Source organism: Ictidomys tridecemlineatus, chromosome 16, assembly GCF_052094955.1.
Source record: "Ictidomys tridecemlineatus isolate mIctTri1 chromosome 16, mIctTri1.hap1, whole genome shotgun sequence".
NCBI lineage: Eukaryota > Metazoa > Chordata > Mammalia > Rodentia > Sciuridae > Ictidomys > Ictidomys tridecemlineatus.
The window spans coordinates 53682990-53698745 of NC_135492.1; the positions used below are offsets into that span (position 1 = coordinate 53682990).

General features: G+C 50.3%; 1 protein-coding gene across 7 annotated transcripts in view; it reads right to left on the minus strand.

Annotated features, from left to right (window-relative positions):
- Positions 1–7876: 7876 nt before the first annotated feature.
- The window catches only part of Eogt (EGF domain specific O-linked N-acetylglucosamine transferase), a 29696-nt gene continuing 21816 nt past the window's right edge, over positions 7877–15756 (minus strand). For all 7 annotated transcript variants that reach the window (XM_078033614.1, XM_078033612.1, XM_078033615.1 and 4 more), the window contains 4 exons: positions 14588–14649; positions 13312–13431; positions 11917–12019; positions 7877–9899 (listed from right to left, as the gene is read on the minus strand). In XM_078033614.1, coding sequence (XP_077889740.1) covers positions 9753–9899; positions 11917–12019; positions 13312–13431; positions 14588–14649 — 432 coding nt within the window. In that variant the 3' untranslated portion in view covers positions 7877–9752. The remainder of the gene's footprint in view (positions 9900–11916; positions 12020–13311; positions 13432–14587; positions 14650–15756) is intronic.

The following is a 15756-nucleotide window of genomic DNA, read 5'->3' on the forward strand; positions in this document are numbered from 1 at the left end:
GAAAACCGATTGTTAAAATAGTCAGTGAACTAGAAGAAGATCTAAGGAAGGAATTAAGACAACAGAGGCAGGAGAGGTTTGTATTTGTTTAATAAATAAATAGAAACAGTGAAAAGAAGACAGTGAGAACTCCTAGAAAGGAAAGACAAAATCAGCCAATTTAAAAGTTGACTAACAGATTAGATTGTGTAAAAAATACAACCTCAGCCTTTGAAGAAATTACTTCAGGCCTTGAAGACAGGGCGTATGAACTTATGTACACAGGATGCAAAAAAGGGGAAAATAATAGAACATGACCAGAGAATACAAAAACTCTGACAACATTAAAATACCCAACTTGAGAACAGAAGAGAACACAGAGCTGCAAGTTAATGGTGTAAAGAACATTTTCAATAAGATAATTATAGAAAACTGAGACAGGCATCCACATACAAGAAGGTTACCAGATCCCAAATAGACCCAGTCAAATGAAAAGCTCACCAAGATGTTTCATAATCAAAATACCTAACACAGAAAATGAGGAAAGAATATTAAAAGTTGCAAGAGAGAAACATCAGGTCACATTTAGAGGCAAACCAATAAGGCTCACATCTGATTTCTCAATTCAGACCCTAAAATCAAGGAAGGCCTGGGATGAGATATTTCAAGCCTAAAAGAAAACCACCACCAGCCAAGGTTACTGATTATTAAAATATCCAATGCTAGTTATAGCCAGCACAGCTCAGTTTCAAATTCAAAAAGGAAATAAAAACTTTCCATAACAAGAATAAACTAAAAGAATGCATGAGTACCAATCCAGCACTACAAAGAATGCTCCAAGATAAACTGCACACAGAGGAACTAAAAAACAATTCCCAAAGTTCACAGAGGAAGTTCCATAGAAGAATAACCCACTAAGTGAAAATCAAGATAAAATATATCAAAAAAACAAAATGGTAGGAAGCCACATACACATATCCATAAAAATGCTGAATGTTAGTGGTCTCAACTCCCCAATTAAGACACAGATTAGCATAAAACAAAGAAAATTGATAACAAAATTATCAAAAAACAAGATCCAACTATACGCTATTTACAAGAGACTCACAGATTAAAGATACCACAGGATGAAAGTAAAAGGATGGGAAAATTGTTCCATTTATAAGGACCCCCAAAATAAGAAAGGGTAGCTATTTTCATATATGACAAAGGAGATTTTAAGCAAAAATTAATCAGAAAAGATGGTCACCTCATCTTGGTAAAGGAAAAAATCCAACAAGAAGCTATAATAATAGTAAATACATATGTCTCAAATGTCAGTGCATCTAATTAAAAATACACATGACATTAAATCCCAGATAAACTCCAACACAATAATACTGAGTGATTTCAACACATCCTTATCACCAATAGGTTATCAAAACATAAAATCAATAAAGATACTTCTAACCTAAATAACACTATAAATCAAGTGGAATTAACAGACATCCACAGAATATTTCACCCCCAAACAGCTGAATTTGCCACCTTCTCAGCAGCACATGGAGAAATTTTCCAAAATAGATTATATTCTAGGCCACAAAGCAAATCTTGGCAAATTAAAAAAAAATGAATATAATCCCATGTATCCTATCAGATCAAAATGGAATGACACCAGAAATCAACAAGTAATAAAAATCATATAAATACATGGAGATTGAACAATACTCTTAATGAAGAATGAATTAAAGAAGAAATGAGAATAGAAATCAAGAAATTCCTAGAAACAAGCAAAAACAGAAGTACAGCCTATCAAAACCTATGGGGCAGTATGAAAGCAGTTCTAAGAGGAAGATTCGTAGCACCGGGTGCTGACGTGAAAAAATTAGAGATCCCTCATAAATAAGCTCATGCCCCGCCTCAAGACACCAGGGTGTCTGCTCTTCCTGGGACCCACGGACCTCTGACCCTGGGACAGGGGACCAGCCTTCCGTCTCCTCTCGTCCTCCATGTGTCTGTCGCCCACACCTCCCTCTCAGAGGCCCAAGCCCCACTGACGCAGGCGGGAGACCTGGGGCTACATGTGGCTCAGGGAGGTTTTGGCGGTGTTAGCAGCTTTGGTCAACCCCAGGGGAACCTACCAGACACAAAGTGCCCAGAACCTCTGCCCGGGTGTCCTTGGCAGCCACAGAGTGAGAAGGGTCCAGCATCGGGGTTTGTGGGCTCAGCTCAGGTCAGCAGCACCCTGGGAGTGCCTTCTTGCTGTCCATGGTGCTGAAGTTCAGGCTGAGCTGGAGAGAAGCGAGCAATGGCAGCCTGTCAGAGCTGTGAGGCTCCTGCAGCCCCTCCCCCAGTGCCTCCTCCTGTGGGTGAGAAGGCAGAAGCCCAGAGAAGGAAAGGGTTTCTCTCTAGCCACACAGTGACCTTAGGAGCGGGCCTGGAAGCAGCCTCTGGACGCACGCTCAGACACAGCTGGTGTCCTGGAAACCCCCCTGGGTGACGTCCACTGCTCTGAGTCACCCTGGCTCTGAAACTCCAGACAGCATTGCCCGGGATGTGGATCCCACAGAGCTGCGGGGTGGCCCCCAGGAGGACGGGCAGGCCCCTCTCTCTGTGGCCCATCCCCAGCTGCTCTCCTGCCCTCTCCCTGGCCGCCTTTGCAGCCCTCTGCAGACGGGGTGCACACTACAGCCTGTGGGCCAAACGGGGCGCCCTCCTGTCTTTGCAGAGCCAAGCTCCTAAGGTGTCACTCAAAATGGCAGAGAGTCATCAAAGGACACGGCTTCCTCACAGTGAAAATGTGTGGCATCCTGTTTCCACGTCCACTAAGTACAACACAGTGCACCCCACCTGGCCTCAGGTGGTCAACACCTGGTTTTAAATGACAGTGACAGCGTTGAGCAGCTGTGACAAAGGACATATGGCTCTGTAAACCAGAAGACTGACTGCCCAGCTCTTCACAGCAGCACCTGCTAAGCCCTGGACACCCCGTGGCCACTACAGCCCCAGGAGCTTCGCAGGACCTGCCCTGCATGGGATGCTGCTCCTCTGAGGGCCACATGACCTGTCCCTTGGCCTCTTCCCAACTGTCACCCCTCACTGGGACTGTGCCTGCCATCTCCCCCACCTCTACAGACCCCCAGGATACAGGTACTCCCATTTAACTTTTTCCATGTGGACTTAAGCCATCTGCCATTGCCTGACCAATGTACAGGTACCGTCCCTAGAGTCCCAGATATGAACCATCCTCATCCCTGATGATCCCTGCATCCAGGAGAGGACCTGGTACACAGTAGGTACTCAGAGAATGTTTATTGAATGAATAACTGATTGTACTGTAGCACAAGGAGTAGGTCCAGAGGATGGGAGCAAATCACAAATGTGACCCTCCCACAGGAAGTCCTGTTATACTTTTGCTCAGGAGGGGCAGCACCCCTCTAAGCCCTGGCCCACAGCCTGCAGGAGACCCCCAGATAGGGGGAGAGGGCTGCTCCTTCCCTGGGGCTGAGCTGCTGCTGGTCCACACCATGACAGCCTACTGCTGGCTCAGGACAGAGGTCCAAGCTCAACCTCTGGAAGCATCACAGCAGCTCTCAGGGCCACACGACCAGCAAGTGACCACAGGCCTGGACCATGAGTTCTTGGCTTCCTTCAAACCTCATTTATCGAGCCACTCACTTTTATGGTACTTCTCAGAAGTGCTGGTCTGCAACCGTTGGAAACGTGTGGAAAGGGCCTTGAGCATGGAGACAGGAGACCACTGAGCCAGATGTCCTGTCACTGAGTGGCAACTGGACGGTCCTGGAAGCAACACATGATGAAGGTGAATTCCTCTGCCTCACCCACAGCCCTGGGGACAGGAGGCTCCCTCCACGTTCTCCCTCTCCTCCTCACAGATTCAGCGCAGCCCTCTCAGGTCGGATATCGGGAGTGACCGAGGGAAGCACCCGCCCTCTGAGGAAAGCCTTTCCCAAGAGTCCCCCAAGCTGACTGATTTCATTAAGTCCATCTTGGATAACCTGTGAAGAGGGGAAACTTCCTTCTAACACTGATAAAGGGCTGGGTTAGAACAGCCAAAGAGGAAGGGACCCAGAAGTCTAGGCCAGGCACCCCACCTGGCCCCCACCAGGAAACACTCTGCACAGTGGCAGCTGCAGGCGAGGACTTGGAAGCACCTGGGCTGGCCTGTGCCCTGCTGGCGGCCCTTGGAGCTGTCTCCTCGTTTCTCACAAGGCTCTTCAGAGAAGGCCTGGAAGAGCCGGCCTAAGCCAAAGCCACCCAGGCCCTCTTCTGGGTCACCCAGAGTAAACGTTGCTGGCTGTGATCTCCTTATCATGCTGAATTCCCACCCCTCCTGTGGTCCACCTGCCGTCTGGGATCGTGGGGTGCACGACAAAGGGCGGCTTGTCCTGCACATGCAGGAGTGTGCCCGCCTCTGTGGGCCTGGACAGGTCTCTCCAGCAGGAACGGGGGGGGGGGGAGGTCCCCCCAAGAACTTCCCCTTCCCTTGGTCTGGGGCCACTGCTTAGGCAGTTCTCCAGGGCTCTCCTTACTTGCAAGTAATGACCCTTGGGAGAAACCAGAAACCACATTACAAAGTTTTGTAAATTAGAAAAATAACAACGGGACCCAGTGCAGGTGGGTGAATGAGGGTTCGTGGGGATTTTTCACCACATCTGGACACGGAGTCTGCCATATGGGTCCCCTGGGACAGGAGGGGAAAGTGACGTTGGGGGAGGGCACTTGGAAGGGGCTCAGCCACAGCTCATTCCCTGTCCATCTCTCAAATGGGGGTACTTCCAGCCCTCATCAGCCTCCTCTGGGAGCCACTGGGCTGGGGCTGTGCCGGCCACCCTTGCCTTTAGCTGGCTGTCCCCAGGGCCACCTCCCCACCCCTCCAGCCTGCCAACCTAGAGTACCTGGCCAGGGAAGACTGGCAGCTGTGGGGGGAGGACCTGGGCACCCTCCCCTGTGCTGGCCCCATGGACCCTCCTCCCAGGTGCTCCATGTCCCTCCATGACCTTGGCCACCACCAGGAGTCTGTGGCCTGGCCCATCCCCTCACCTCCCAGTGTCCTGCTTGGATTTGGGTGTACACACCCAGGGGGTGACCATCTTAACCCACCAGTCAGGCTAGCAGGGGGAGGCCAGTAGTGGCTCCAGATGTCACCTGTCTAGAGAGGCACTGGGGGCCCGGCGCTGGGCCACGGCTGACAAGCTCCTATCCACCTTCTGACCTTTCTTGCTTTGACAAAGCTGACCCTGACCCTGACCCTAACCCTGAACCGGAGCCTGAGACACACAAAGGACAGAGCGTCCTGTCTGCAGACCTGAAGGAACAAAGGGGGCAACTGTGGGGACTCAGCCCACCTAGGCCCTCCCCAGGGCGCCTCCCCTGGGGACTCTGGGGCGCAGGTCCGATGCCCCGCCCTGCCCAGCTCCTGGTGGCCTCGCCGTGAGGAGAGGACCACGCGTCACCAGGCGCGGGCTCTGGCAGCTACGGGGCAGGGGCAGCAGAGCCCGGCCTGGCCACTGGTCCCTCCACACCAGTGCCCACGCGGGTCCCCGCCTGACTGGCGCCGCAGCCTCACCCACCCGGTGCTCTCCGCCGCTCCATCACGGTGACTAGAGCGCTGGGCGCAGACCCACGGCCAGGCCTCCTCAGGCAGCTCCCAGAGGTGCCCCCAGGGAGGCCAGGAGGTCACCAGAGGCCCGGAACAGAGGCAGCAGGGGCCGTCCAGGGCTCTGGTCAGCGAGGCCTGAGCTGTCTCGGCTCCCGCGCCAGTCCGTAGGCTCTGCCAAGCATGTAGGCTCGTCCGGACCTTCTGTGAGGCGGGCTTCAAGGACCAAGGATGGACCCGGGGGGTGGGGGTGGGGGTGGGGGGCTTTCCAGAGGGGCGGGGCTTTCCAGAGGGGCGGGGCTTGCGAGATGGGCGGTGCTTTCCAGAGGGGCGGGGCTTTCCAGAGAGGCGGGGTTTGTGAGAGGGGCGGGGATTGAGGAAGGGGCAGGGATTTCCAGAGAGGCGGGGATTTCCAGAGGGGCGGGGATTTCCAGAGAGGCGGGGATTTCCAGAGGGGTGGGGATTTCCAGAGGGGCAGGGATTTCCAGAGAGGCGGGAATTTCCAGAGGGGCAGGGATTTCCAGATGGGTGGGGATTTCCAGAGGGGCGGGGATTTCCAGAGGGGTGGGGATTGAGGGAGGGGCGAGGATTTCCAGAGGGGCGGGGATTGAGGGAGGGGCGGGGATTTCCAGAGAGGCGGGGATTTCCAGAGGGGCGGGGATTGAGGGAGGGGCGGGGATTTCCAGAGGGGTGGGGATTTCCAGAGGGGCAGGGATTTCCAAAGAGGCGGGGATTTCCAGAGGGGCGGGGATTTCCAGATGGGTGGGGATTTCCAGAGGGGTGGGGATTTCCAGAGAGGCGGGGATTTCCAGAGGGGCGGGGATTGAGGGAGGGGCGAGGATTTCCAGAGGGGTGGGGATTTCCAGAGGGGCGGGGATTGAGGGAGGGGCGGGGATTTCCAGAGGGGCGGGGATTGAGGGAGGGGCGGGGATTTCCAGAGAGGCGGGGATTGAGGGAGGGGCGGGGATTTCCAGAGGGGCGGGGATTGAGGGAGGGGCGGGGATTTCCAGAGGGGCGGGGATTGAGGGAGGGGCGGGGATTTCCAGAGGGGCAGGGATTTCCAGGGGGCGGGGATTGAGGGAGGGGCGGGGATTTCCAGAGGGGTGGGGATTTCCAGAGGGGCAGGGATTTCCAGAGGGGTGGGAATTTCCAGAGGGGCGGGGATTTCCAGAGAGGCGGGGATTGAGGGAGGGGCAGGGATTTCCAGGGGGCGGGGATTGAGGGAGGGGCGGGGATTTCCAGAGGGGTGGGGATTTCCAGAGGGGCAGGGATTTCCAGAGGGGTGGGGATTTCCAGAGGGGCGGGGATTTCCAGAGAGGCGGGGATTGAGGGAGGGGCGGGGATTGAGGGAGGGGCGGGGATTGCGAGAGAGGCGGGGTTTGTGAGAGGGCGGAGCCGGGCCTTCTCACGTGCCCTGCCCCAGATTGTAGGAGACCAGGAGGGGCCAGCAGGACAGGGGCTCTTTTGGAGGGCAGAGGCCCCTGTGGGTGAACGCTGCCTGCTGATGGACCCCAGGGCAGCTCCATAATCAGTTGAAGGCAGGTGCCCTGCCCAACTCTGCAGGGCTTTCTGGAGAGGGCCTGATCTGTGACCTCTTGATGTGGGCATCCCTGCCTCCTGGGGGCCTTGGAAGGACTGCAGAGCGGACGATGGCCCCACAGGCTCACCTGGGCCTGCTCCACAGCTCAATCACCGCCCAGCCCCAGTCCCCCCCCCCCCAGTTCCCCATGGTGTTGATCCTAAGCACCTCGTAGCACACCACCCACCATGGCAGCGGTCACCAGAGGACTCCCTACAGCCCATTCCCAGCAGGGGCTGGAGTTGCCCTGTCTTTAGGAGAGCTGGGTCTTCACCTGTGGTCCAGATCTCTCCGAGGTTTATCAGAACCAACTGAGGGGAGTCTCAGCCTCTGCTCCAGTCACCTCCCCTCAGCTGGCCTCGCAGCTGCTGCTGCCCCAGGGCCACGCACGTGTGGCTTCCTGAATGCTCTTTGCCTGGGGTTCTGTGCTGCTCCCTTCTGCGCCTCCTCCCAGCCCTGCCATGTGACATCTTCAAGGAGGACCTCGCTGACCCCCTTCTTCCGTGTGCAGGGCCATGGTCAGCCCAGATTCTGCCGCCCTCTCTGACTGTGGTCTCCTCCGCGCCCACATCAGGGCCAGGCACCCTGTTGTACTAATGCTGCCCCGGTCTGTCTCCTCCCCCAGAACCTACAACAGGCGCTAGGACATAGCAGTGGCTCCATCCACGTTTACCGAAAGCATCAGATAAAAAGCTAGGAAATAAACGTAAGGTATAATATTCGATTAAACTGAATTCTTCATCAGTGAGCACTTTAATTTTTAGATTCAACCAACTACCAGGTTGAAGAAGCAAGTTGATAACATTCAGACACAGATAACATTCAGAAAATGAAAATGGTTCAGCCATTTAATTGAAATATAAGAAAATTTATTCCAAAGCCATACCCAAAATGGACAATGAAATGCATCCCCTTCAAAGTCTTAAAAAAAAAAAAAAAAAACCAGACTTGACATTTTAAATATTATAACAACTTGAAGACCTTCTTTGGCCCTACCTAAAAGTCTGACCGAATTCCATAACAAAAGTGTCAAATGAACATTCTTGTTGGTATAAAATGTATTCTAAATGCTAAATATTCAAATAGTTTTATTGTGAAATTGGGCTAGATTTCTGAAATTCTCAATAGTCTGTGGAGTCCCATTTCCACCGTGTTGTAAAAGCAGGTAAGAAGATAAACGGGTCACTCCGGTTTCAGATGTGGGCACAGCAGGGCCTGGTGCCGGGTACCTAGTCCTCCCACATGGGGACTTGGTGCCCCACACCAGTAACTGTGGCAATACCTGTCATTTAAAAATGCATGATGCTATCGTTCCTTTCATACAATTTCAGAATCAAATCGAAGCTTCCCCCAGAGTGATGCACTGTTTTCTTCACAGATACCTTAATATATATCACTACTCTAGAAGCTTGTGCTAGTCCTTTAAAGGAAAGGTCAGCAAACTTCTGTCAAGTTCTAGATACAAACATTTTGTTTGGAACATCACTTCTCCCTTGCATGTTCTTTTTTTTTTTTTTTAAACAACTCTAAAATTTTAAAAAACACTCTTTCGTTTTGCTGTAATTTGCTAATCCCCACTTTAAAAAACAGAAGTAACTACTCTCCAATTAGATGACTCAAGTGTTCTTAAATGTGAACTTCACATTCTGGGTGCAAAAAAAAAGTCCACAGCTTCTCACAGCTAAATTTATAGTTCATGAACAGGAAGTAATGAGTCGGTTCCTGGAGTTGAGCTTCACTTTGGTATTCTTTTTCATCGATATCACTTTTTTTTTTTTATGGATTTCATTTCATTGGATAATTCACATGTCCACCTTTTTATTGTCTTATTTTGTTAGGGGAAAACCTCTGTGTTTGGCCACTGAAATCTGTACAGACAGGAACACTTGCTGCTGATTTAAGTAGATGTGCTCACTTATGCAGCCACAGATACCTGCACAGTGGAGACCACTCTTTTCCCGGCAAATTCAACATGACGCTCTCCGCGGCCACAGGAGTCAGTGCAAACCAGCCACAACATCGGGTTTATCACAGAGTTGTTACTTTGAGGAAAACGTAATTGCAATATGCAATGTGTGAGGACCTGTTAACACAGTGGCAGGCTTCGCTCAGGTGCTCAGTGCCCACAGCCTGGAGTGGGCTGGACACTGATCTGCAAGACATTCCTGTAGCCTGGCACTGAAAATCATGATGTGTGTGTGTGTGCGTGTGTGTGTCCTTTCCTGACAGTGTTATCTACAGATGACGGCAAAAGGAGCCATTCTTAATTTGCCCAAATACCAACAGGTCGGAATATTCTGCAGTTACAATCACAAGAAATTTTACAAAAACATTTACAAGTTTTTAAAGCTGAGAAAATTGAAAACTTTGGTATTCCTAAGAAGAAAGCTCCATCACCCAGTTTTAAACTATAAAAAAGTCCATTTTTCAGTGCAAAGTTATTGCTGTTGTAGCAATGACACAACAAACACATGAAACAAAGACTAGAAAACACAAACATCCTGGAAGTAGTTTGGCCTGGAAAAGGTCCCGTGGCGCTGTGTTGCCAGGTGGTGTGTCGCGCAGATCCTCTTCTTGCCCACAGACCCGACGCCTTCATAACTCGTCGTGAGACTTCCTAAACGGCCACTTGGGGTGTTGCAGTACCTGGTCCGCAGCCTGAAGGACAAGGCGCAAGAATTCCTCTGCGTCGAAAGAGTAGTTGTTAAACTTCTCGTGATCAGACAGAGTTGGGTGGTCACTCTGTGGGAACAAGAGAACACAGATCCACAAACCACTGAGGGTGGGCTTTCCTCACACCCAGGGAAATACTGGACTTTACCCAGGGCAGCTCTTTCCACTGAAGCTACACATCAGAGGTCGGCAAACTCTAGAACAGTCCAGTGGCAATCAACATTTTCCACCTGCTGATCTTGTGACCATAGGTTCCCAGTCTGTCACTCAGCTTTCCACTGAGCGCCCAGGCAGACCTAGGTGACATAGATGATACAAACACAAGCGTGGTCACTCCAGGTAAAGTTTACTACCCAAAACAGCAGAGGACGAGCTGCTGAGTCCTGCTGTGTTGATCCACTTGACGTTTCTCGGCCCAGATTTCATAAAACTGTCTTAGAGATATTAGAACTTTATCCAGTTTGCAAATGTCCTATATGATAACTCACTAGTTGGAGAAGGACAGTTTATTGATGTTCGATGATCACTCTGTTTTAATAAGCAGTCACTTTGGACTGTTTAAAATGATTTGAGTGAAGCAGGAGGCATCACAATACCACAACTTAAACTATGCTACAAGGTAATAGTAACAAAAATGGCAATGGTATTGGCACCAAAAGAGACATGTAGACCAACGGTACAGAATAGAAGACACAGAGACAAACCCACATAAATACAGTTATCTCAGACTAGACAAAGGAGCCAAAAACATACATTGGAGAAAAGACAGCCTCTTCAACAAATGGTGCTGGGAAAACTGGAAATCCATGTTCAGCAAAATGAAACTAAACTTCTATCTCTCACCATGCACAAAACTCAACTCAAAGTGGATCAAGGACGTAGAAATTAGAACAGAGACCTGAGCCTAATAGAGGAAAAAGTCAGCTCAAATCTTCATCACATCAGATTAGGCCCCGACTTATTTAACAAGACTCTTAAAGCACAAAAATCAATAAGTGGAATGCACTCAATCTAAAAAGCTTCTTCTCAGCAAAAGAAACAATCAGTGATGTGAATAGATAACCTATATTTTGGGAGCAAATTTTGCCACATGCATGTGAGATAGTGCACTAATCTTCAGGATATATAAAGAACTCAAAAAAAAAACACCAAAAAAAGCAAACAATCCAATCAATAAATGGGCTTAGGAGCTGAACAGACGCTTCTCAGAGGATATACATTCAACCATCAATTATATGAAAAAATGTTCAACATCTCTAGTAATTAGAGAAACACAAATCAAAACTGCTCTAAGATTTCATCTCATGCCAGTGAGAATGGCAGTTATCAAGAATACAAACAACAATAAGTGTTGGCGAGGATGTGGGGGAAAGGCACACTCATACACTGCTGGTGGGATTGCAAATTGGTGCAGCCAACATGGAAAACAGTATGGAGAGTCCTTAGAAATCTTGGAATGAAATCACCATTTTACCCAGCTATTCCTCTCCTTGATCTATACACAAAGGACTTAAAAACAGCATACTACAGGGACACAGCCACATCAATGTTTATAGCAGCTCAATTCACAATAGGTAAACTGTGGAACCAGCCTAGATGCCCTTTAATAGATAAATGGATAAAGAAACTGTGGTATATATTTACATGATATAATATTACTCAGCACCAAAAGAGAATAAAACATGGACTTTGCAAGTAAATGGATGGAGCTGGAGAATATCATGTAAGTACAAACTGAGCCAATCCCAAAAAACCAAAGGTCAAATGTTCTCTCTGATAAATAAATAGTGATCCAAAATGGCTGGGGGCATGGGAAAAATGGAGGAACTGTGATTGGGCAAAGGGGAGGGAGGGGAGGGAGGGGTATGGGGGCAGCAAGATGGTGGAATGAGACGAACATCACTACCCTAGGTACATGGATGACTGCACATATGGTGTGACGCTACATCATGTACAACCAGAGAAATGAAAAGTCATGGTGCAACTGTGTAGAATTAATCCACATGCATTCTGATGTCATATACACCTAATTACAATAAATAAATCCATTTAAATAATAATAATAAAATAAAATGATGGATCTCACCTTCTCCGGACGAAAGATTTTGTCCATCTTTTGCCAAGTGATGTAGTGGATGCCTCTCAGCCGGGCCAGGTCTAAGTAACAGCGTTCATCTTCACAGTTGTATCTGGGGACACAAGGGTGTCACAACACCAGGCTTTGTCCAGGGTTTTTTGTCCAGTCCACAATTCTATGTGGAAAAGACATGTAGCACCCAAATACGCTCTTGCAAAAGCTTTTGTCAACAGTTAGCAACAATGAAAAAGATGATATTTTTAAAATTCTCAGAGTCGGGGCTGTACTTCAGTGGTGGAGTGCTTGCTTAGTATGCACCAGGCCTGGGGTTTGATGTCCAGCACAAACAACAAAACAATGAACTCAATAAATAAATTCTCAGAACCTTGCCTTAACCTTTACCAAGCAGAGTAAGATCAAGGGGCGGAGGGGACTGGCCTTATCCAGCAGGACCCACTGCCTGTGAACTTGACACTGTCTTGAAACAGGTTACGTCTTGGCACAGGCGGAAGCCCCCAGGTCAGGCAGCCAGCTAGCCCAGGCAGGAAGCGGAGCCTGATGCCAGGCTCAGGATGCCAACGTCCACCTTTCCTGGGTGACGTTCCTCTCCTTCCTCCCGTCTTCCATCCTGCTGCCCCCACTAGGAGAAGTGCATTGCTATCGAACTCACAACCATCTGGAGACCTCTCCAACACACAGCATTTAAAACGTCTCGCAGAGCACTGGAAGTTTGTGACAAGGCTTCTTAAATAAGAGCCTCCTGTTTACATTCCGAGTCACTTCCTTTTAAAAATGAAGCCATTCCACCAAGCTATGCAGATACGAGGGGGAGAAATAAAATAACAGGGATCGCTGTTGTTCGAGTGTTCAGAAGCAAAGATGGGACATGGTGCTGACCACATTGCGGGAGGGAAGACCACGTCCCAAGGTGACCACTGACGCACAGGCACGCCCTGACGAGCATTTCCTCCATGGCCTGGACTTCCTGAGCAGGTAGCCAGCAAGCACTAGGGGAAGTGGCAGGCGAGGGTTGGGTCGTGCAGGAGACACACAGATTCCCTCTTTTGTAAAATCTTCCCAATGCTGTGAGTGCAACCCAGGCCCCGCACAGGCTGAGTCAGCGCTCTACCAACTAAAGCCGTAGTACATCCTCAGCTTCAGGTTCTCTCAACACAGTCATTACACTGACTGCCGGAGACGCTCGTGGTGGGAGAGGCAGGCAGGAAGGAAACTGGGGTCACCCTGGGGAGCGAGCCGGGGTGAGCAGGTGAGCTGCTCAGAGGCACACCGACAGGCTGCCGAGGACCTCCCAGACTCCTGCAAGGCACCAGGTGCCTGGGAAGACCCTGTGACGCTCAGAGTGACAGTCAGCACTAGCCACCGCCCAGAAGCCCCAACACTCACAGTTCAAACACCACAGCCCAGTCGGGGAGGAACAGCAGGTGGGTGAGACCGGCTCCGTGCATCCCGATAAATATGTCGGTGTTGTGCGTGAACCTCAGTTGATCCAAGAACGCGAACTTTCTGTAACGTGCGAAACACAAGAGGGTGAGGAGCAGGGAGGAGCCCTGGGCTGGCGTGTGACTCCTGGGGACGTGTGTGCACGTGCCTTTCCTGACTGAAGTCACACTCCACCCCTTCACTTTTTCTTTTTGCCAATTTCAAGCATACTCTAGTAATCAACAACTCAGTTTCCTAATAATTCAACAATTATAAGCTTTTTATTTTTTAATATGTTTTTAGCTGCAGATGGGCGCAATTCCTTTATTTATTTACTTTTCTGTGGTGCTGGGGGGTCGAACCCAGTGCCTCCTGCATGCTAGGCAAGTGCTCTACCACGGAGCCACAAGCCCACCCCTCACTGGTCTTTTTTGACTTTCATTTCTAAAAAGAACCTTGATAGCTACCTTATGCAGAAAAACCAGTGATGCATGACGTCAACAAAATTATATAAATGGATATAATCAAAAAAGCATCCTTCACACCCAGGTAGACGGTATTGCAGGGCGAGGCTGTGAGCCTGAGCCTGCTCCTGCTACCATGAAAAAGAAATTGGAAGGGCTAGAGACGCCATCACATGGCAGCAGCAAACGGAAACTGCCTCAGGGTCAGAAGAGGGCGCTCTAAAAATGAAAATGAATTTCCCCTTGTGTGATGCGAGTTCCTCGGTGCCATCTGGACACACGGAAATGCCCTCGGATTCCACCAGAGTACCTTCCTGCCTTTGCCGCAGGTGTGTGCTTTAAACACCGACAGATGTGCAAACTCTGAGCCAGACATCAGCCCAAAGCCGTGATTTCAAGGCCAGCCTCGGCAACTTAGGGAGACCCTGTCTCAAAATTTTGAGCCAAACATCAGCCCTAACATCAGTGTTTTCATTTCCTTCAAAATTATGTAATGGGGAGGGACCCAGCCACCTAACCATGAAGCTCCAAGTGAGAAATTCCAAGTGAAAACCCGGGTCTGCACTTCTCCTGGATAACACCGTGGAGTCACAACGCAAGGCCTGGAGGCCGCACAGAGATGCCCTGTGCCCTGGCCCTCGCCACACCTCCGTGCCTGTGTTCACGCTGGGGTCTGACATCCCGTCCAGGCCTCTAAGCGCTAACGGCTCCCCTGGAAGAGGGCTCTCCACCACCACAGCCGGGGACAGCGTGTGCCACCTGGGGCTGTCACTTACCCGTACTTGTAGTCCACAACCCGGACTTCAAACATAGGCACCGTCCTCAGCTTATTGGCGAGCTGGAAAAACGGGAAACAGTGGGGACTTTTCTCCCTCCTTCCCTTCTAACTTTCCTCCATTGGTTTTGAAGCTTCTTGCTTTTGCACGTGGCATCGTTCAGGTGAGAAGTATCCTTCGGGGCCACTGTTCAGAACTCACCTGAGCTCTAATCCTGGCTCCACCCTCTGAACATGCCCGCCCCCAACCCCGGCGTAGAGCTTTGTCTGAGGCTGAAAGGACTCCACCTGGGGCACAGGTGCTCAGCACGGACAGGTGCCGCACTGCACCACCCACCACTACAGTATTAGCCGCCACCTAGAATGTTCCAGACATTCTGCTGGTTTTCTTCCCACCAACTCATTTCAGAACCAATCATCAGTGGCACCCTGGAGCCCAGGCTCTGGAAATACTGATGTTTTGGTGGAAAAAGTGTGGAAGCATGATTGACGTGTATCCAAAACGTGGCCAGGGTTCTCTCGGTCCCAGCAGCCACAGTGACCCAACGCTGTGGGTCCCGCCGTCCAAGATTTCTGCCCTGTGTCACGTGGCCTTGGGGCACAAGTGACACTCCACAGCAGTGTCAGGGTTTACAGGGCGCCAGACGGCTGGCTTGGCTCCGTGGGAGAGCTTGCCCAGCAGGCAGGAGGCCCAGGGTTCAGCAACCAGAACCACCAGTACCGTAAACTAAGGTTTCAAAGACGCATTGACGGGCAGGCATTTGTCTTTGGTTTGTTTTTTGTGGTGCTGGGGATTGAACCCAGGGGTACTTTACCACTCTTTTACATCCCCACCCCTTTATTAAAATTTTGAGACAGGGTTTCCCCAAGTTGCTGAGACTGGCCTTGAAATCACGATCCTCCTGCCTCAGCCTCCTAAGTCACTGAGATTATAGACATGTGCCACCCCACGTAGCTATGCAGGCATCTGTAAGTACTTTAAGTCATTTTGCTTAATTCTCATTAAAAAAAATCACACCAAAGCCTAGCACAGCACAGGGGTGCATGCCTGTAATCCCAGCAATTTGAGAGGCTGAGACAGGAGGATCCCAAGTTCAAGGTCAGGCTAAGTAACTAAGTGAGGGATGTAGTAACTAAGTGGGGATATAGCTCAGTAGTAAAGAACCCTGG